Genomic DNA, 22,587 nt, shown 5'->3' on the forward strand with positions numbered 1-22,587 from the left:
ATTTCACAAGATGGGATTTGCACCTCTGATGCACTCAGGGCAGATCCACGGGAGTCCCTACTCTGCACAATCATCTGTGCTGATCATTCCTACTGCACAGCTAACATGGAACATGTTTGTGGATTTAAAAATCCTTAAATCTGAAGATTTGGGGTTTGTGGCTTTTGGTCACGTCTTTAATGATACCCCCAGTGCAATTATTTTAACCATATTCTTGCCTGATTCCTGTGCAATCATTGACAGTGGTTATCCCTGGAAGGGTATGAGACATCGTTCTGACTCATTCATGATCACAGCCTTCAGATGCACCAAGACCTGCAAAAAACCTCCCATGAACTCTGATTCTCCTCATGCCCCAAATGTGCCAGTTTTCCAGGTTGGGCACACTGCAGGCTAAGGCTCCCATGATGTGCTTTGGTCCTAGCTGGCACTGCACGCTGGAAGAACATCTCACCCTTACCTTGCAGGAACCCTGTGGAAGACACCAGTCTCCCAGTGAAAATGTTTTGGACTGGGGGATACTTTTTCCCCAATTTGCCCATTTAGACATTTTAGACCAGTTCAGCCTCCCAGCTGTCACACACTCACAGATTCTTCATATCCTCATTTTTACACATAACATTCCCAATTGTGTAAGAACAACAACAAAGATTCCAAAACTCCCATTTTTTTGTTAGGTGGCTTTATTTATGCTTCAAGTTGATTTGAGCTGTGTTTGTTCTTGTTACACTGAGCTGCACTTTGAGCACTCACAAAGCGGTCCAGCTCCCTCAGACCGGATGCTGAGATATTGACTTACAGCAAGTGATAATCCAACCCTCATTTTCACATATTTTCAAGTCCACATTACTTTTAAATTTGAAGGCCTCCCATCTGAGAGAGAAAGCTTCTTCCACTGTACTGACACAGTTAGCAAACAAGAGGAACAGTAATGAGTGTCAAACCCCAGTGGAGTCCCACCAGGGATGCACAGACCAGCTGAAAGGGACGTGTCACTCCAGTGCAGATCCATCCCAGCCGAGCAGAGGTGGCAGTCGGGACGCAAGGTGCAGCCGTGTGCGGGATGGGGTGCGGATGCAGCAGTGGGGTGTCCTGGCAAAACAGGGCATGCAGAAGAGCAGGTCGGCACAGGGAGGAGGGGAGCGAGGTGGGGGGGAAGACTCTCTAGGCTGGAGCAGGAGCTGCAGAGAGGGCGAAGGAAAAGGGGGGGAAGCAGGGAGGGAGGACAGCAGGGGAGGGAGGCAGGGCAGTATAAAAGCATCCGACGCGTACCTCTCCCGACACAGAGCGAGGGGGCGAGAAAGTGGGTCTGGAAGCAGCAGCAGCAGCAGCCAGGAGGAGCGGCAGCCGCTTGCAAACACGCACGCACGGTGGCAGGAGAGAGTGCGGCGCTGCCCCTGCCAGCCCTAGGGCACTGGAGGGAAGAGAGGAGAGATGGAGCCAGGTATCCAGCTCCCCGGGAAGACAGCGAGCAGCTGAAGCTTTTTGCAGCCTCCCGTCCTCCGCCCCCGCTCCCATTTCCCACGGCTGAGCCAGGGGGTAGAAAGGAGGAGGAGGAAGAGGGTCGGGGGAGGGAAGCAGCAATCTGCTCCTCTTTTTCCCCGGGGAGCTCGCAGCCGCCCCGTCGAGGGCTGGGAGCCGGCGGGGGTCGCGGCGCGCCCCGCTCCGTCCGCCCCGCACGGCGAGGGGCCGGGGCAGCGCGGGCCCGGCGGGGCGGGCAGGGCAGGGCGACGCCTCGACGGGCGGCGGGAGGGGAGGGGGGAGCGGCGGGGCGGGCGAGGACACGGCGGCGGCAGCGGGGGAAGCTGGTCCGGGGGCCACCCCCATCCCCGCGCGCGGAGGGAGGCGATAGCCCCGAGCTCTCTCCTCCCCTCGGAGCGTCCCGGCTTCCCCGCCATGTGAGACTCGTCCCCAGCCCCCCCGCCTCGCTCTGCCTCCCTCCTCCCTCTCCCACACGCTCCCGGCTTCCCCCGTCCTCGCAGCGTCTCCCCGCCGGCCGCCGAGCCCCGCTGCTCTCCGCCGGCCGCGGCTCCCCGAGCCAGTGGGGGTTCGGCCGCCCGCTCCCTCCCTCCGACGGCCCGCGGTGCCTCTGGCTTGCAGGGCTGCCCGCAGAGACGCCGCCGGCCGCGGGTACCTGCCGCCCGCCGCCGGGCAGCGCTGGGACTCTGGCCGCCGCCGCGGCATCCCGCCCCGACGTGGCTCCGCCGTGGTGTGGCGGCCCCCGCTGCTGCTGCTGCTGCTGCCGCCGCTGCCCCGCGCCCGCCGCCCGCCCCGCCGACGCCGAGAGCGGCGCGGTCCCCGCCGCCCGTCCTGCGGCTCCTGGGGCCGGGGCCGGGGCCGCTCCGGCGGCGGCCCCGGCTGCGGCGGCGGCGGCGGCCGCCGCGGCTCCTCCTCCTCCTCCGCCTCCTCCGCGGCCGCCGCCGCGGGGCCCTAAAGCCGCTCGGCTCAAGAGGATGGTGCGGCTGGCGGCCGAGCTGCTGCTGCTGCTGGGGCTGCTCCTGCTCACCCTGCACATCACCGTGCTGCGCGGCGGCGGCGGGGAGCCCCACGCCCCCACGGGCGCCGGCAACCACAGCCAGCGGCAGGTGAGTGCCGCCCCGCCTCCCCCACCACCCTCCCGCGTCCCCCGGGGCCGTCGGGGGCGGCCGGGCTGACGGGAGCCGGTGCCGTGCACCTGCCCCGACCGCCTCCTCCTCCTTCTCACGCCTCCCGCGCCTGTCCTGACCCCGAGGGTTCCCCCGCCCGAGGGCTCTCCCCGGGCGCGCACGGGGTGTCCCCTGCTCCCCTTGGCTTTACGCTGTCGGGGGCAGCGGTGGCAAAGGCAGAGCTGCTCAGGCGCCGCGGTTCGATGCAGGGCGGGAGGCGTCGGGGCGGCTCCCACGCGTGTTCCCGCAGCGGACGACGGCCGGCGCACCTGAGAAGTCTGTGGAGCAGGCGAGGGATGGAAGCAGCGGTGTCAGGCACAGCATGTCCCACCCAGGGCACCCCTTCGTGAGGGCACAGCAGTCCCCACAGTGAGAGGGGAACAGATAGGTGTATGGACTCGGGAAATACTGGAACAAAATGTATGGCTTTCCTTGGAAAGCGTCAAGAGACAGGCTGACAGCCCTGAAATAGGCAAGAAACTTAGGGTGATAAGTGCTTGTGGTGTGAAGGACAGCGCTTGTGACCCAGCCAGCCTATTCCAGTCATTTGAAAGACTTCTCCCATGAAACCAAACTGTGTATTATGTCTGACAGAGGTAAAGGACTTTTTTTTGTTCTGTTTCAGTGTTTTTGCAGGTGATTCTTTTTATTCAGTATCACATGTTGCCATTCATTTATAATGGTTGGAGACAGTGATCAAAGCTACAGAATCACCAACATCCCCAGACAAAGCTTGTAAATCTCTGGTCAGTTGCATGTGCCCTGACCAACTCTTTTCCCCTGTATCCAAGTGGTAAAAGAAAAATCATCTGCCAAGTCCCACGATGAACTGACAGAAAAATATCTAATTATTGTCACCATAAATTTATGTAAACCCTCCCTCGTCTGGATAAGACTCATAGCACCAGCAGAGTATAAAAGCACAAGGAAAACTAAGGAGAGTGCAGGCTGCACTGATCACGGTATGCGTGGGATCCCCAGCTGGTGGTCCACCAAACGAACCTGCTAGCTACAGGAGGGAACCCAGAGCTGCAGGCTCAACATCCCAGTCACAGCCTGCAGTCAGGTCCCCCTAACTCAGAAAACCTCCTGCTGAACTTGGTGGGAGTCCTGCTTGGGAGTGCTGAGCCGTGCACTTTGGTAAGGCCCCACCGTGCTGTCTCTGTTCGGAGCTGCAGTTTTATCACCGGCTTGACATTCCAGGATGGTTTTTTTTTAATATCTGCAAGATTTCTGGTAATAATGTTTTATAAATTATGCTTTCTTTCCTCATGGGCACTGGAAATGCCTTTTGAAATGATGTTCCTTGGAAAAGTAAATTTGGAGAGGTTTTTTATGAGGTGTTTGCTATCATTAGAATAAACCTGAATTTGGCTTTTCTTGACAGGCTTGTAACATAATGAGAGAAACATCTGGGCAAGTGGGAACTCTGGGTGATGCCATTTCCCTGAGGAGCTCCTTTTAGAGCACTATTGTAAGGTTAGGGTGAAACAAGAGGAAAATCATCTTCAGATAATTATCCTGGATTATTATCATTGTAGTTGGCTGTCTCATGAAAATCTGTAGATTGTTGACTTCAAGAACTTTTTTCTATCCAGTGATTTTTTACAGATTACCTTAATAAACTCTGTGCCTTTAAGCACTGTGATAGCTTTAGCAGTTCATATTTTCATGTTTTGCCATTTGTAGAATTGAAATTTTTATATACTTCCCAACTGAATTGATTCTGCAGTTATGTATTTGAGAGACTGTGTCTGTACAAAACATTATGGGGGGAAAGGATATTGATTAGAGCAATTGGTTAAACAGATGGAAGTCTATCAATTTTTTTGGTTTTATAACTTCCAGGGATTCTATTGCTAGCTGGATTCTATTGCTTTAGAAAGTTGCACTTAAGCAGGCAGATACTTCCATTCAGAGCATCACAACATAAGATCTCCATGGGAAGATTGCACTGGGATCTTCTGATTTTGGCAGGTTTTAGGCTGTATCGTGGCATGTGCTAAAGTGAAATGCAAAATCCTGGTGCACTGCACTCCCAGGGAGAGAATCAGAGTGGGAAACAAAACTGCACAAATTCAGACTTGTTGATATAAGCACTTAGAAATCTCCAAGGGTTTTTCTGTCTTGGTAGGTCTGTGGAGAGGAACGATTGTGAGAAGTATGTCAGTGTTGCATTTGATGAAATTTCGTTTGAAGAAGTGTGGCAAATCCAGGAAAGAGTAATCTTTGCAGCAACTCTTTATAGATGTCTTTCGACTTCGCAAATTTGTATCAAAAGCCCCTGGTTTTTGATTATCAAACACGGGATATGATCTGTTAGGACTTACACACTCTGCACAAGTGAGGTGGTCAGAATTGGGTCCTTTTTACATAAAACGGATTCAGGAAGAATCCTTAGTAATCTTAAAATGTTGTTGGAGATTTAAATAGTCTAAAACATTTGTAAGCATTTGAAGTCTGATTCATTAAGGGAGGAAGAGCTTCTCTTTCTCCCATCCCTTGGTCCATCAAATGAAGGAAGGATTTTGTAAGACAGGTTTTGATTTCTTTTGGTATTTCAGTTGGGTTAACCCCTGCAATTTATTAGACTGAGAGATGAAAGAAATATAGAAAAAAACCTCTTCCATCCTAAAATTAAACAAGTTATTTTTTCCTCCCTTTTGTTTTTCCCCTTTGGTGCCCTTCCCCAAGCTGTGTGTGCCTCCAGAGATTCCAGATGTCTGGGATTGTCTTGTGCCACTGTGACTGGCTGTAAGGGAGCAGCGTTGAGAAGAAAATCCTGTTGTATGCCTGTGGTGCTCTTTGGGATGGGTGAGACACAAGCCCAGGCTCCCTTGGTTCACTGCTGCAGCAATGGTTGCTGGACCTCCGCGTGGCTGCGGTTTCATGCTGCTGTTAGAGCTGGGTTGTGGCAGGGCAAACTAACACAAAATGGGAAATCCACACTGGAGTTGTAAAATAGCTCAGAGTCTTGAGTTATGAGAGGGAATCAACCTTGTGTTTCTCAATCAGATTTCATTCCCCTCCTTCCATCTCTTCCAACAGGGGAAAAAAAAAAAAAAGGAAAACTGGGGAGGGGGGAGATTTTGTCTGGTGAGAATTCTACTAGGTCTAATTTAATTAGCATCCAGAAGCTGTTGTGCAGCATATTTATGAAATAAAGAAGTACAAACTTTCTTCTCTGAAGAAGGGCAAATGAAGCCATATTAAGAGATGGAAAAAAGCAGCTTGGGTATGTTTTTATCTTTTTACATAGTTCTAAAAGGAAGGGAAGGCTTGAACATAAATTTTGGAAGACATTTTTAATACTTTACGATGCTCTAAAATCTGTGCTTTCATTCTGAGAGAAAAATATTTCATCGCGAAGTTTATCCCCGTCACTTCTAATTTTTCCATAGCAGGCCTTGTACACCAAGAAAAACAGTGTTCCCACACCAAGAAAAATGACCTTGTAAAATACAGTAACAGAGCCACCAACAATATATGCCATAGCACATGAACTCAGATTCTCCACTGCTGTACTTGCAGCAGTATTACATTAGCCTGAAACTCGGTAGTTGTACTTAAAACTGGAGCTGCATAAGAAAACATAATTTGAAAAGCAGAACAATGCTGTAAACAGATTTTTTTTCCTTCTAATCACCCTGCTCCTGCCCTTGCCCCCCTCTTCAATAAGCGTGCAAGCAATTAAAGCGTGTCAGAAACGCTCTCTGAGCCCTACCAGAAGAAACACATCCTGCTGCTTATAAGTGGTTGCACAAGAGTCGCTCTCCAAGCTGTGTGAGGAGCCCTTTACAAGGCTGAGCTCGTGATTTTCTCCCAAGATCCCCAGCTCAATGGCATGAGAAGTTTAGCAATGGTGCGCTGTCTGCTACCTTTGCTGGCGTGCATTTCAGCCTTTTCAGGGCTTGTGCGCTCTTGCTGACCCTTGTACTGCATTTAGGCAATTTGCAAAATGATCTCCAGTCGCATATGGTGGCATATTTCAGCTTTCTGGCTTCCTCAGTTAAATAGGACTCAAGCTGTTTACTTTGGGAGTGTTTTACACTGGCCTTTTTTAAAGCTTATTTGAGCTCTGGAGCTTTAAGTTTGGTTTGCTCTAAGTCATCTTTGAAAACTTGTCGATTCCACATTCTGCCTTCTTGTTTTCCTGACTGCCCTTAGCCTGGATAAGCTGCCAGTAAGTGGATGTACGTTGTGTATTTACTATGAACACTAAATCCTTCTCTGCCTCAAGAGAAGTTTATACATTACGTGAATGGCTTTCAGAGCAGGTGGCTTGTGAGTTGGGCAGGCTGATTCTCTGCAGCCCAAAGTCTCTCTTGGTAAGGTGGTTCCTCATTGCAGAGGACACTGTTTCGTGCTTTTTGGCAGTGACAGTGAAACCTGCCTGTTCTCAGCAGGCTTTTCTGTGTAGGTTCTTAACTGAAGTTCACCCTTTGGCATATGTTTGTCCAGTTATGCACTAAAATTTAGCAATGGCTTAGTCCATGTGCAGTTCATTCTCTCGTCTCCCAAGGGAGGGAATTATGTGTGCACTTTAGTGGTTTTGCTAGTGGGCTGTGGCTTGTTCCAGGATCCAGGGGGAAGGAAGGGTGATTAGCTTTACGTGTACTACTGCTGTATGCATGGAAGCAAAGGATAAAATGGGAAACAAGGGTGAAGGACTGAGACTGCTGCACTGAGCAGAGGACCATTTTCTGGCATCCATTGCTCCCAGGAGAGATTCTTTCACATTTCAAACCCAGCTCCCAGAAATCTCCAGAAAGTGTTAATTACATTTCTCTTCATACCTATCACTTTGATTAATTTCCTAGCAAACTCAGGTCCTTGGTGGAAAAGAGCTACTGTACCTTCAGGGTAGGATGTGGCAAGATTTTTGGTATCTTAGACTACTGCAATAATTCAGAACCGGTATTGAAGAATATTTTATTTAGTTATGGCTGCAAGGGGCAATGTTAGACAGGTATGAATGTAACTTCCTGAATTAAATTTTACCAAGATGTTTGGATGAGGCATACTTTGCTAAACATCTCTTCAGCTCAACAGCTAACAGTTACTGTAGTGTTTATCCTGGATCATCACTGATAAATACCTGGCATTAAATCACAAGGTGCCTCTCTATTTTGTCTCTGGAGCTATAGATCAGAGCAGTTTTTTTCCCAGTGCTTCATACTGAATAATCTCTTTGAGTTATTTAGTTCTGTTTTGAGCAAGATTTAGGATTGTTTTCCAGCTTTTTATAGTATTGGGCTTGTTGTAAGAAAAAAAGCAGAGTGTGTGTTGTTCTAAATTCATTCTGGGCCATCGCAGTGTCTTCATGTCCATTCCCATGGTCCTGGAGCCAAACACAAAACGCAGTGGCTACTACAGGGAGAGGTCCAGTGACATTCCTTGTTTTGCCCTTCTCTTCTCTCAGTTGATCCTTACCTGTGCTCTAGGGCTGTGTGTGAGGGCAGAAGGGTTAAAGGCAAACCTGCTACCAGGGGCTTGAGCCCTCCAGTCAGATGGATGACTCATGGCAATGCAAGGAGTGGTGGGTCTGAGACTGGCTCCTGCCAAAGTCTAGAGCTGTAGTGATTGCCCTTGGTGAGAGCAGAGAGGTCAGGTGTAAGTACACAGAGATCCTGGATGGAACTGAATTGGTACTTTCCACTTTGTTTCATCTAACTTGGACAGCCAGCACTAGTTCTGGACTAGCTTTTATTTTTAACTCTTTGTTGATCATATAGAGAATCTTGCTCTACACAGGAGGAACACAGTTGGTCATGGCAGCTACAACAGTGATACAACCACACTGCTCCTGACCCCTTGCTCTTACCTGATCAGCACAAAACTCTCCTTCGCTTCTCCTGCTTCAGTTGCCCTTAGGTTCAGTAACATTTCCCTGTTCTGTCCTTTCCTAATGCCAGCTGTCCACAAAAACAGGAAGCCTAGAGCTGCAGCTCTTCTGATGCCCTCAACAATTTCATCACCACTGCACTGTGTGGTGCTAGTCAGTGTGTACTGTTAGGACCTGCAGGTAGGTAGCTGAGCCCCAATACTTAAAGGTTCCGCATACTGAGCTGTTTGACACCTTGCTCTCCTGAGGAATTCCTTTGCTGAGTAGACATCTGTTTAACCAATCCAGGTTATGTTGAATGTAAATTGGGAACTGTGGTTTGAATTCAGCATTGTTCTTTTGTCTCTACTCATATCTACTGCATCTCTGTATCAGTAATCAATGCTGAATTGTTCCAAAATGGTGGAAAACACAGTCAAACAATGGAAGAATTGTCGATAAGGTGGAAACACTGTCTGTGTTATGTCACAGCATCTGAAAACTTCATAGAAAGTGAAATGCAGAAGGCAGTAGTATTGATAATGATGTAGACAATGCAGGCTTGGCCTTCCAATGTAATATGTATGTTTGAAAAGCTTTCTGAAGTCATATGTGATAGAGATGGCTTCTGAAAGCCCAGTCATCGGTATGTATTCCAGTGGGAAGAAAAAATCAGTTTGAAAATCGCTACGTTTTTTAAGATGCACAGATTTGTGAACATTCATGCTTAAGAATTTCTCCTTTGTTTTCCCTTATTACGAAAAAGTGCACATAGTACAAGTAGTGCTAGGAAATAATTTTGCTGTACTTTTCTTATGCTTACATTCTTCTGCATCACTTTAAAATCTTGAAATACACTCATATTTCAAGTATATACACACAATTGAGATGTTTCCTTACACAAGCATAAACCTAAAAAATTGAAGCAATGTAGTTTTGCTTTGTGCTTACATCCTGATTTAGCAGCTTTGGCAGGTTTACCTGTCAGAGTTGGTTGCTTTATGCTCTTCTGTGTGGTTTGCCAGTCTTCCTTGCAAACAGATGTGGTAGTACCCAGTTGTGCCTCATTTGTTCTCTTCACGGTGTTGGTTAGTGCTTATTTGGCCTTTTTGTTACGACTCTTACCCTGCTGTCTGCTTTAAGACTGCACTGCATAAAAACCCTTTGAATTGAATGAATAATGTTCAGTTTTCAGAAAGAAGACTTCTTAAAAGTATTATTTTTCAGTGGTATCCTTTATTTTTCCTTATTTTACTTTTCAGATCTCAGCCCAAGCTTATGGATGTTGAGGTTCCAGTATTGTGGTGTAGCTTGTGAGCGATGTGCAGTGCAATGGGTCTCCAGCCTGAATGGAGGCACTGTCACAAATGAATAATGAAGTGTAACTTTAAAGTGAAAAATACAAAGTGCTTTAGTAAAAGGCAGAAGGAAGCACTGAATGATGCAGTGGTTACTGTTGCACTTTAAGACCATTGTGCCTATTTTACAAGTTTTAAAAGACAGTAAATGGCAGGCTAAATTCATAGTCCAAAGCATAGAGATGAATAACATTTCCAAGAAACAGCGTAGTGAGCTCATTGGTACATCAGCAAGAGCAGAATATTTCCAGTGTTGGTATTTCCATGTACTTTTGATTTGAAATACCAGAAAAAGAAAGAAAACAAAGTAAAATGTAACTTATTATTGTAATAAGGGATGGCTCGCCACAGTGGTCACTTCTGTGGCACTGCAATGCTTGGTTAGAGGAGCTGGTGTGGGCGGTACTGGTAAGCAGTTCCTTTATCCTTTTGTCCTTGTTTTTCAAGTGCTTGGAGAACTCATAGCCATGGCTCATATCTTTTTTATCCTTCTCTTTTAGCAGTCTAACAAGATGAAAGCAGGCCTGGAGTTGTTTGCCTCTAAGCCTTTAATGTATGGAGGTGCTCCTGAAGATGAGTGGGGAAAATCAGAGATGAAACCTTTCTCTCACACTCTTGGTGGAGTCAGTGCACATTGAAAGGCAGTAGGAGTTCAAACATCCCTTGGCTTTTATGCCTCCGTGCTAGACCTGCATTCTCAGTGTGTTTAAATTGACCTTGCTCCACTGACTTCCACAAAGCAAGACAAGTCAATGATTTGTGTCCGCTGCAGAGCCAAGATCCTCTTGAATATGAATCTTTCACAGCTCAGTTTTTCTACAGAACTGATAAGCACATAGCACATGTCATCAGGACCTCCATCCATAAAGACAAGCTGGGCCCTGGCGTGTGGCTTTCTTCATGTTGCATGAATTAATTTCCATCTGTTATGTTTCATTGCACTGAAAAATCCAGGATTGTTTGTTCCACAGTAATTCTTCCTTGGGAAGATTAACATTTCCTCTTTGCCAGGGCTGTGGAGATTGGTTCTCATGACAAAACCATTGAGTTCTGTGTAAGTGTCTATAAAAACCAAATAGTGCCCCATCTGTTTCTGCCACTGGGGCTGCTCTAAGAAAAGTGGATTTCTCCCCTTCTAAGGAGCAGTTACTGGGTCCATGTTGTCCATGGGACAGGTTTAACTTCCCAAATGCTCCCTTCAGGCATCTTGCCTTTGCATTCCCATTGGGTTGGCCGCTCAGGTACTGACATTGGGCACTCATTTGAAACACTTCCTCTAGTAGAGGAATGCCCAGGAATGCTGAGCAGGAGGTGGGGTCTTTGCGCTGGAAGAGCTGTGTTGCAGGCTGTGATGAAAAGAGGAGGTGGCTGATGGCAGAGAAATCATAACAGAAATAAGAGGGAAGAGAATCTAGTGATAAGACAACTATATTTTTTTTAAGCTAGTGCTTCAAAAATTAGTTACACAGCTTTGGTATCTTTACTGCCTTAGAAGTAACCCAGCAGCAGCAGTTTTTGCCTGAAGAAACCATAATTACTCTACTGGAAGCAGCTGCCAAAGTTTACTACAGATAAAACATAAATTTGCTTGGTTTTCCCTGCCATATGCACCAGTGCAGGACTTCAAAATCAGTATGGGGTTGGTCTCAATGTAACATTAGTAACCAGATAGTTAGTAATGTCTGTTTGTACAAGCTACCCAAAGAAACAAAAAGGATTAAGAGTTAGAAACAAAAAATGAAAACCATAGCTGTCTAGCACAGATTCTGTAACACCTTGATTCTATACTCACCTCCTACACCATGTAAATTGTTTACTCAATACTTAATTTCATAGCCAGAAATTATTCAGCTTCTATTTAGCAACACGATAGCAAAAAACTGTCACATCTTTCATGTCTATGGTTACAATTCTCTTCTGAAAGTGCCTCTGGAAGTTACCTCAGTAATCAGACTGGAGTTGTTTAAGATGCAGTCTATATATTGGCATTTTGTGCTCCTGATTTTAAGATTCTCTGGACTGAAGAAGTCTATAAAGGCTCACTGCACAGAGCGAGCTATAACAAAGCAGTTAATGATTCTCGTGACATGAATGCTGCCATTTCAGTTTATTTGAATGACACTGGCATTCTGTCTTAAATATATTGCTTTTTATTTGTTGGTTGGGGTTTTTTTTGAAATCAACTCAATATTAGGCATGGGTATGGATCTTAGCTAAACTATAACCTAGCCAGTCCATGCCTTTTGCCCTGTGAAGTGCCCAGAGTTTTTCAAAACATGTAACCACAGTGATATTTTTATAAAGGAATGTTCCCTCATGGGATTTTTTTAAGGTGTTCTATTTTTTTTTCCAAGTTACAGCTTCACTTTATTGTACATGATGTCCAATAAAAAAGATATATGTCTGCGATTGGACTTTGAAAAAGGGCCATGGTGCCTATTCCATTTAAAGGGAATGAAGTCAAGCAGTAAATTTGCTGGTCGCCCTTTTCATATTGACTGTATCTTGGCCAGCAGTTGGTCTTTGATGTTGTAACAATAGAGCAAAGGCAGAGGAGGAGGAGGATTAGGACCTCCATAATATAAAAATAAGCCTGCATTCATCATGATTTTTATAGAGCACAGTCCCTGCCTACTGGAGGTTTGCAGTATAGACAGAATGTTCTGCAGAAGAGTATGGCAACTTTAACATTTGCAGGTGGTTTACAATTCATCCATCATTACTCCTACCATCTCTTCTTTATTCAGTTTGTTTAGGCATTCAGCATTTAACTTTTCCTATCTTGTTATTGCTTTCTACAATAGGAAAGCAGATGTTTGTCAGGACAGAGCTTCTGGAGTATCATTTTCCATAATGGGAGTTGATCATCGTGTTATTTATGAACAGCTCACTGCAGCTGGCCAATAGAGTGTCTACTCCTCACCTTGTGCTTTAGAGTCCAGGCTTTTATGGGGAAAGAACAGGGGGCTTCATATGTGTATGTCTAACATCTGTGAATATACATCTCAAACGTGACCCAGGGCAGCCACGCTGCCTGTGTCATCAGGCGCATTGGAACAATAGGGTCAAAGATTTCCAATGGGCTGTGGAGCCTGATAGAGCCCTGGAAATTTTTATATGTATTGAAATGGTAGCAGCACCAGCTCTCAATCCAAATATGCTGGGGGAAAAGGGTCATCCATTTCCTGAAAAAGTTTAAGGTACCAAGATGTGCTGAGCGCTGGTGGGAGCAGATAGGCTTCAAAATGTGAGCAGACCTTGGAAAGAGACAAATAATCCATAATGTCTTGTAGCTCTGTGTGTAGCATAGCAAGTGTGGAAGGCAGCATGAAAGGAGTGTTCCCAGGGATGCAATGATGGCAGCAGTAATAAGCCTGCTGCAAGGGGATCCATATCAGAAGCCCAAAGGCAGCTCTTAGGAAACCATCTGGGGCTGCATCAGATTAAATTGATGTACTACACCCAATTCCAGTGGCTCTTGCTTAAGGCATGATCCTGAAGTCTCCTGACAAGGCAAAACACCTGGAAGCTTGTCTACCAGACTCCAAAGACACCCAACCCAAGGAAGGGAAGGGGTGGGGGGAAGATGCCAATCCGTGGTGCATTTGACAGTTCAGCACTTGATTTAGGGTTGTATCCTGTGCCTTCTAGGTGTTCAGATTAGACCAGTGAGTCCAAACTCATGAACAAGTCACTGCTTGCCAGCTGAGCTGCAGTAGCTCCTTAGATGTCTTATTCCACCTTCATCCTGCACAAAATACAAGGTGACTTTATACTTACTAGTAAGTCAGCACTGAGCAAACAAGCCCTGCCCAGAGCTCTCACCAGTGTGACAGCACTCTGCCCTCAGACCAAGTGCTGCATGGTCACCAAACACATGGCTCGTCAGTGGGGAACCTGGGTTTTAGTTACCATCCACCATGACGGCCATTGGAGAGGCAACATCTGGTGCAGAAAATGCACATGTGCTATTCTGTGCTCAGCTCTGTGTGTCCATCAAACCCAGACACAGCGTTGTCTTGGCTGCTTCTGCTTTCCTCAGCTGATAAAAGCAAACTATGTGAGGCTCAGCCAGTGTAAGGTGGGAGTTCTGGCTAGTTAGAGGCATCACCTAGTGTTTAAAAGGGTTTGCCCTTGAGAGATCAATAGCTCTGAAAAAGCTGCTGAAATCCTTCAGTGGATGTGAATTTGATTCCTGCTCTTCTTTGATCTGGCATTCATGGCATTTTGACTAATGTAAATCAAAGCTGCCTTTCTCACCTACCCATCCCTCTTTCTTCTTCTGTCTCCTAAGAGGATCATTTTTTCATGTTCTTAGGAATACAGCTTTGGCTGTCTTAACATCAAGATAAAATGAACTCGTTATTTGCATAACATCAGAGGAAGGGCCAGATTAATACCGCCTCTCTGATTTTTTTCCTTCCTTTATCCTATTCCTACAATAAAATACAAGAGGTGTATGCAGCTGAACTCATGTGTTTGCACATATATGGACTACGTGGGGGAAAAGAGCCGCATATGCCAATTCCCTGATACGCACTGCTATCACTGATAAAAGGAGCCACAATTACATTGTTATATATTGGGTTATAAACCCCATAATACTACCATGATAATTATTGCAGTTGGCTTGTAGGAGCTGTATGAGGAGAAAATATATATATTTATCTCTTTAGCAGAGTTAAGTAGCTGGAAGTGAGTTCTGAGCCATAGCCTTCAGTGTCTCTGCTGTATCTGCTTTGGGATCTCTGTATAGAGCTGTTGTCCCTCCCTGGATCTGGTTTATCCACCAGGGTCTCATCTCTGTTCCTCACCAGAGGAGGTGAGGATACACAAAACTGAGCTTCTTATCTTTCCTCTCCTACCTTGCTGCTGTGTTGGGCTGCTGGGACTAACCTAAAGATGCTTTTTGCCTGCTCCCATACACTTTATTGTCAGTGGCATCTGGTGGCTTCAGGCACATGCTATGTTATAGCAAGTTTGAAAATAAAACCATTTATCCTAAAAATAGCTCAGAACTAACTAGTGATCATGGGGTGGAGGGGAGACAGAAATGAAGATATTTTCATTTCACGTAAGTGTCAGATTCAAAAGCATCTGCCTTGTTCAGTGCATGTATGGTATTCATTTCCTGTCTGCAGTCGATTGGAATGCCCCCCGAGTCGTTTGAAATTGAAAATCGAGTCATGCTTCTTTAATCAGCTCTAGGAAATAGCCCCCTCCCTTACTGTTCTAAGAAAAATTATATATACATGCATAGAATTCATAATACAAAAAGCCCATGCTTGGCTCCAGGGCAAATCCTTTCTCCCCTCTTAGACAGAGACGGGTCTTCACTGTGTCTTGCCATGGTGTGCTGCCTATCTACTCACTTGCTCTTCTTCCCCATCATGTCACTGGAGGGAGGCCTTTCTCCTGTGTATCCACATCCTCTGGTTTCTTGATCTGTCACTCGGGCAGCTCAAGGACGTGGAGCAAGAGAGCATGATGTCCACTGCTGGTGGCTTGATATGAAACCACAGCAAGTATTGCCTCTGTGTGCAGATGCCATTTATGCTAATTACTTCCAGTTGCTCCTGTATCAGTCTCCAAATTTTCCTAAATGGAGAGGGTAAAGCCATGCACTTGAAAGAGTATTTCCCTGCAGGAGCTGAGGTGCGTGGTCATGAGGCAGCCGCTCAGATTTCTGCTGCTGTTTTGCTGTAAACTCCTGGGTGTAGTAACCCCTTCCAGCAAGTGCTGTGAGGCACATAGTCGGTGCATAGATATTGAAGGTAAACAAACACTGCCTTTCCTCTGCCTTCACCCTCTCCTTTCCATCCAAAGGGAAGTGAGTATTGGTGGGGAAGGCAGCTAAGGGAGAGGCACATAAATTATCTCGCAGCAATTGGATGGTGTGTGTGTTTTGAGCACCAAGACTCGATTTGCCTTTTTTCAGGCACAGGAGTAGCTTTGCCAGAAGCACAGGAAACATCATGTTTTTGGAATATAACACTTGTCTGCTTTCTTGCTTTCCCGTTATTAACTTTTGCTTATGTGATGAAGTCATCATGTAACTTTTAGTCCACAGGGACTAAACACTTTCTAGTCTCTAAAAACATCTGCCAGTTAGCACAGCCAGAGTCATAGACACTTTTGAAAGCATAGGGTGGATATTCAGTGGCATATGAGAGGGAGACACGCAGGCTGGGAATAGCTTTTTCTTGGAAACTAACAGCTGAAGGCAACTTTGGAAATTGAAAAGGCTTCAAGTAAGGTTACTCTTTTAGCTAGGGAGAGATGAAAACTTCACTTATTAAAGCTGGTTCACCTAGTGAAATCCTAGCCATAGTGATTTAGTGGAATAAACTTGCAAAAGGACATAGTTTAAAACCCAGGAAAATAACTTAAGATGTATGTTTGTTCTCCTTCACTTACACTGACGTTGTGTGTGCTGACCTGCAAAGCCTGACCAAAGAGTTGTGTACAAAAAGTATTAATATTCTGGATTTCCTTTGCAGTTTTGATCGCAGCTTAAGGCAGCTTTTCCCATTCTGTTGGAACCCAATGTGTAAATTGTGATGCAGGTTTCAGATGATGGGTGAGATTAAACTAGTTTAATTCAATTTCGCCAGGGTAAAAGTGAATTCTGTTTGAAGCTTTATTTTACTACTGACTTTTTGCAAGTCTTTAATAAAATCTAAATAGTATTAGAACTTTCAAAGAATTTGCATTTTGGCACCACAGGTTGTTGGAATCGAATACTTGGGCTACTCTTCAGCTGTACCTTTGCCTGTTCAGCCACTAAATGAATTTGTCCTGTGTGGAGAGCTCCAGCCAGGCAGTGATTACAGAAAGAACTTTAGAGTAATGAAGAATAACTAAATGTTTACCAGCAGCTTAGGCAACTGAAAATATCTGTTAACTACAAGCAAAACTTGGCACTGAGCATCTGTCAAAGCCCTACACAATTTAATTCTGTGTGCTTGGCTGTCCCCTGGATAGCTGAGTATCTGCTGAAGAACAAAGCACCAGTGTTGTACTACATTACAAAATTTGCTAAAGGGCCTCTGTTTTTTTCCAGCAGATATTGAGCTGTAATCACCACCAAGTTTCTATTATCAAAGTGTTTATACAAACTGGCAGTTCTTCACCTCCAAGCTGAACCATACTGTTTTTGTATTTTCCAGCTGAATGAAAACATGAAATACAAGCAAACAACAGAGCATAAAAAATAGCTGTGATGTGAAATGTGTGTCCACAGCATGTAGCAAAGGTTGCCAGATCTGAGTATAATATGGTTGGTTTTCTCCTTAAGCTCAGAGTTAAAAATATTGTCTGCCAGAGCAATTCAGATGTGGACCCACTGTTTGCCAGTATGGTATGGAGGAGGCAGGAAGCTTGGTGAGCAAAACTGCCAAGCAGAATCTGAATGAAGGATGGACCAAAGCTTGATGATTGCAAGTGAATAAACTGGCTCAGTGGGGGAAGAATGGTCTTAGAGCTGCTCTGGCACTTGGGATGTATCAGTTCAAAAGGTTCAACAAGGCAACAGCCTTTTCCTCTGCCACAGAGGGTCCTGACATAGTGTTGGCCATGTGCCTCCAAAGGACTGTCTGGGACTTCCTAGATGTGAAGGGGCCCTCAACCCCGAGGATCTCTGCAGTATCCTGGCTACACATTCAGTTCTCAAGATTTTATATGTAGCCGTGAGAGCTACACTGAGAAGTTTTTAGTGTAGAAGCCCTAAAATTCAAAAGCTGTGACTCTGCGATAAATGTGCCCGGATGCTTTGAGATGCTGGTTCTGCTGTATGCAGCTCCTACAAGCTATTTCAGCATAAGGCAGAAAACCAGCTGTGGTGGACTGGGTGTGTACTGGGGCATCCCAAGCACCTCACTGTGCTGCTGCTGGCACCCAACATCTACAGAGACCATTGCTCTAACAGTGGCTGTGGATCGATGTCTACCCTGAACTTCTTACTTGCAACAGTATTCGTGACTCCCTCCTGTTCTCCACAGAGACAAAATCACTTCAAGAGCCATACAGCCCCTGAAGCTCATGTGTCCCAGAGCAGTATGCTGCGGGATCACTGGATTTGGTCTTTGCATGGCCACTTAGTCACACAGGCAGAGGTACTGCAAGTTAGAACTGCATACAGTGTCGTTTTACCAATTTTGCTGGAGAGTTGGAGAATAATAGAGAACTACTAAAACATAGGCCATGATTAACAGAACTTTATTATCATTATTACTGCCAACTGTTATCAGTGATTCATCTTTTATTTGCATGATGTTTAAAGCAGATGCTCTATTTTGGACCTGCATAGTGAAAACAATTGTGTACATGCAAGCCAATGTCATCTGTTTTAAATTATTTATTAGCAGTGACTATCTCAAATGCATTATTTATTTTTGAAACTATTAGTTTGTGCAGCTTTCTAAAGATGAGTAAGGTTTTTCACTTCACTGCTATATGTGAGTGTGGGGCAAGCTCATTTTAAGAAAAAATGAGAATATTTTAGTAGGGGAGTGGTTGCTGTGACACCCCTCTGGTCTGACTTTCTGTCTGGCTGCCTGGACTGTATGTGGCATTAATCATAAAAGAAATATTTCTCTGTGTATCTCTGATAATGTTTCTCAGCTGTTAACCTCACTGCCTGCTTCTCTAACACTGTCCGCATACCTTGCCCTGATAGGTCCCGAGCTGCTTACATTCATGATAGATGAAAAAAATAAATAAACTCCAGGAATTAGATCACCCAAGTTTGTTACACATCTTGGATCTGTGGAGGTGAGAGTCTCATGCAGTATCCTGGTGTGTTACTTGGCCTCCCCAGACCACTTAATTTTAAAGTGATCGTTTAAAAACCCACGACAGCCTTCGAAATGAAAACAATCTGTTTGGGCAGGTGAGAAATGAAACCAGTCCTAATGGCTATAATGGTTTTCTGTGAAGGCCCCAGGCCTCATTTTGTCTCTGATAGCAATATAATCTTTTATAGCGTCTGTGAAGTTTCCTAATAAATAAAAGTTCCTTGTTGCTGGTGGTTGAAGATGCTGTACAGGTGCATCATGAAAGTGCAGTGACAGACCCTCGGTTTTCAATTCAAGACCTCTTGTCAAGATCATTTTACAAGATATTTCAAAGGAGCATACAAGAAATAAGAAAGCAATGTAGCTGCAGCAGGAATTTAGTAATAGATTCCCTTGCTGCCTGGGAGCTGTTAGAATATAAGTTGTATCAGTTTTCCAAAATCCTCTCGACTCCGTAATTAGCAGTGCTTGTAAATGTGCCCTTACTTTGGCAAGTGGGGACTGAATGAAGGAAAGTAATAAATATGAAGGACAGAGAAAGAGCAACTGCTTCATACTATTTTCTGTAGCTACAGTCATTCCTCACTTATTCTCTGTCTTGGTTGTTTTTCCAAAACTGGAAATGGTATTAAAATAAGGAAGAGAGGAGGGAGATCAACTTCTTGCTTGCCAAAATTGCAGAGAAATTCATTTTTCCCCTAGTTTGGTATTTTGACAAGTTCCCATTTCTGTTTAGCTTTTCTGTGGGGAAGAGAAACAGTACATTTCCCTGCAGCTCATGTCTGTCATGACAGAGGGAGAAACATCATGGGAAGGCCAAGGAGGGCGTTAAAATACCAGTCTGATTATTGAAGAGTTAAGCTGCAGTATCAGGCAGAACATTTTTCCTGCATGCAAGATTGTCTCTTGGGGCCTTAAACCCTGCCATAGTGCAAGTCCCACCTGGATCACAAAATCCCTGTGAATTGCACTTCTTTTGTGGTTTATAGATGGACACAAAGACATTCATACGTATTGACCTACTGCCCTCCCTTTTTCAGAGATGGGTGTTGCAAGGTGCATTACTCTGTAATGCAAATAATGTGTCAGATTCTCTCTCAAGGGTGTATTTCATTGTCTTGTCACAAAACTGTGGATTATATGTTCCTGCCCTTATATACTGTCCACACTTGGAACACTCAAAAATCCTAAGTTGTTTTTGTATTAGGATCTTCTATAATTATCTGATCCCATGGGGCTTGCAGAACTCTAGCTTACAGCCAGGATGAGTAACCTCTCAAAATCATCTTAATGGAAAGTTTAAACATTGTGAATAATCCTGTTAAATGAAGGGGGGGAAAGTGTTTTATCTTAAAATATTTAGAGCAGATGCATCATTTGAGTAAGAAACCAGTGTGCCTGAATTGGAAATGCCATAACTTCAAAGAAACTGAGTCAGTAGTTCTGAATGAAGTGACATAGCTTTTAAAGGAAGGCAAGCAACACTGTTTTCCCAAAAGCATCAGGAATTTAGGTGTACACCTAAAAATAAATAGTGTGAAATATAAACATGGGAAATAATGTAAAAATAAGAAGAGAAGAATATCCTCCCTGAAAAAAAAAAAAATTAAATTTCATCTATTAGCTTTGGAACACAAACCCTATTTTCTTCAGAAAGGATGCTGGCATTGCAATAAGGACAAACTTTTGCCTGCTAGATGGGTCTTGGAAGAACCTTTGCAGAGCTAATGCAGTAGCACAGGGTGAGCACACTCTTCTCTTCACATGCAGTTCAAGCTCACTTTTATTTGTGGCAGCCTCTTTAATCTCTTTACCAGAAATACACGTTTCTAATAATACTGCAGATCAGCTTAGACATGACACCAAGAAGTATCTTCCTAAAAAATGGAAATCTCTTCATTTTATTGACTGGAAATAAATGTCCTTTCGCTCGTGGTACCATGAGCAGATAACTGGAATGATCACACATGCTGAGCATTTCCATTTGCCTGTGTTGCAGTACAATACAGAGGCCCAAGGAGCCCTATCTTGGGCTTTCCTAGTCTAAAAGGGACTGAGAGACAGCACTGCCTCTAGGTAGAGCACACACTCTTTAACCTGGGTCATTCCTGCCAGGCATTACTCAACCCTGCTCTTGAAGTCAAGCTCCGTGTCCCACTCAGTGTCTGCTCTGGGGCTTGGAAGTCATTGCCATCAGAAATGTGTACCTGATGTGTCACTGGGGTCTCTGGGCCGTGTCCACCCTGAGCAAGCAGAGTGGCCCATCCTCCCTTGCCTGCAGCAGCCTTTGGGATGCAGCAGTTATCTTGTCCTCCCTCCATTTTTCTTTCCAATGTCAAACAGCCCCGTCGCGCTCGGTCCGTAATTAATGACAGTCCCTGCCCCAAGCAGCTTGGTAGTGGGCCCGATCAGCCTGATGTCATTACCTCACCATGACAGTTTCCTAACTAACTCCATGTGATATTCCATCTGTTTGACACTATTAAAAACTTTTTATATAGCCCTTATTATTGTAGTTGCTGAGCTCCCCGCAAACATCTCAGTGAGGAAGGGAAGTGCTGTCATCCCCACCGAGGCACCAGCAGACCATGACCTGTCAGGATCACACACCAAGTCTTGTCAGAGACTTAAATGTGGGTCTCCAAAGGCCTGGGTCAGCTCTAGCTGCATGGTATGTTAATGTGGAGAATCAGGATGCTCCTGAAGGGGCAGGCAGATAGGGAAAGTATAAAATTGTATGTGAGAATTTTATTAGTTTTTAATAAAATCTTACTTTATTTTTAATAAAGTTAAGATTATGGGCATGATACCCCAGTAAAAGTAGTTAAGTACCACTTTTTTTTTGGCTCCTGACTGAAGTAATTTAATCACAGCACTATTACACCCTGTTGTTAGTGAGACACAATTGAAAAGCCATTTAATCCTCATGCACCGAGCATGTTAAATTCTGTCTGAAAAGTGTTAAGTTAAAGCACTAGCATATGAGTAAGGAACCTAAAGTTAGCTAAGTGGCCCTCAGTTTCGTTTCCCAGAGCTTGCTGCTGTGTGATGTGCTTTCTGCTTTATATTGAATAACGGGTGGGCCACCAAAGGCATCTGAAAGTCCTTCCTGGTCTCCAGCAAAGAGAAGAGCCTGTTTTAGCCTTCAAGAAAAGCGCACTGTCGGGAGCACACACATTTTAGCACTGCACACATGCACTAGTTCAGAATTTGAACCTGTGCTGTAGATAAATGTATAAAGTTGCCCTTTTGGCACTTTCAGAGTGTAACCATTCTGGGTGTGACAATACAAAGACAATATTAATTCTGCCAAATCCCATTTTGCTCTTTACAAATGGAATGCAGTGAGGAGGATAGAGAAGAAGCACCTTCATTTTTACTTGATACAATTTCACTTAGTCCAAGATAACTCTTCAAGCTTAGTTTATTTTAAGTCACTGAATATTTTCCTGTACTGCACACAGGTTATATTGTAAAATCTCTTTAAAGGTCAATTTATAACCTTCTAAGCAAATAAACACAAAATAAAAGAAAAGGCACTGGAGCTGTTATCTATCTGAGAGCTTAGCTAAAGGTATGCTGTGGCTTAATTTGGACCAGGGGAGCTGGATGGAGATTGCATTTAACCAGAAATGCTGGCAAAAATATGCTTCAGTAGAGCCAGAACCACATGTGGCCATTCCACTTTAATTGTGCTTGTTTTAAAAGATAGGTCTTTAACATTTACCCTCTCCATGCTTGCTGTCTCTTTATGAACTGAAAATAAAAACTCCCCAGGCAGTCATACTAAGACCTCAAGCTAAAATTTTTCAGCTGAGTCAAACCCAAAACCTGTGCTGAATCTGCTCCATGCTTTTTTTTTTTTGTAGCCATAAGAAGACTGGACTTCTCTGCTGTTTTTTTCCCCAAGTCCCCAGGCTAGTCCTAACCCAGGGAGCCAGTGTTTTGATACTAAATGTGTCTCC

General features: G+C 44.8%; 1 protein-coding gene and 1 long non-coding RNA gene across 2 annotated transcripts in view; one reads left to right on the forward strand and one right to left on the reverse strand.

Annotated features, from left to right (window-relative positions):
• Positions 1 to 670: 670 nt before the first annotated feature.
• Positions 671 to 2,223, reverse strand: LOC138107594 (uncharacterized). Its single transcript, XR_011149629.1, has 3 exons — positions 2,135 to 2,223; positions 1,273 to 1,414; positions 671 to 1,092 (listed from the first exon to the last, which is right to left on the reverse strand). It is a non-coding gene; the product is annotated as an uncharacterized lncRNA (long non-coding RNA).
• The window catches only part of ISM1 (isthmin 1), a 40,083-nt gene continuing 18,872 nt past the window's right edge, over positions 1,377 to 22,587 (forward strand). Inside the window, exons 1-2 of the mRNA XM_069008995.1 lie at positions 1,377 to 1,444; positions 2,101 to 2,585. Of these exons, the coding sequence (XP_068865096.1) occupies positions 1,435 to 1,444; positions 2,101 to 2,585 (495 nt within the window). The 5' untranslated portion in view covers positions 1,377 to 1,434. The remainder of the gene's footprint in view (positions 1,445 to 2,100; positions 2,586 to 22,587) is intronic.

Source organism: Aphelocoma coerulescens, chromosome 3 (genome assembly GCF_041296385.1).
Source record: "Aphelocoma coerulescens isolate FSJ_1873_10779 chromosome 3, UR_Acoe_1.0, whole genome shotgun sequence".
NCBI lineage: Eukaryota > Metazoa > Chordata > Aves > Passeriformes > Corvidae > Aphelocoma > Aphelocoma coerulescens.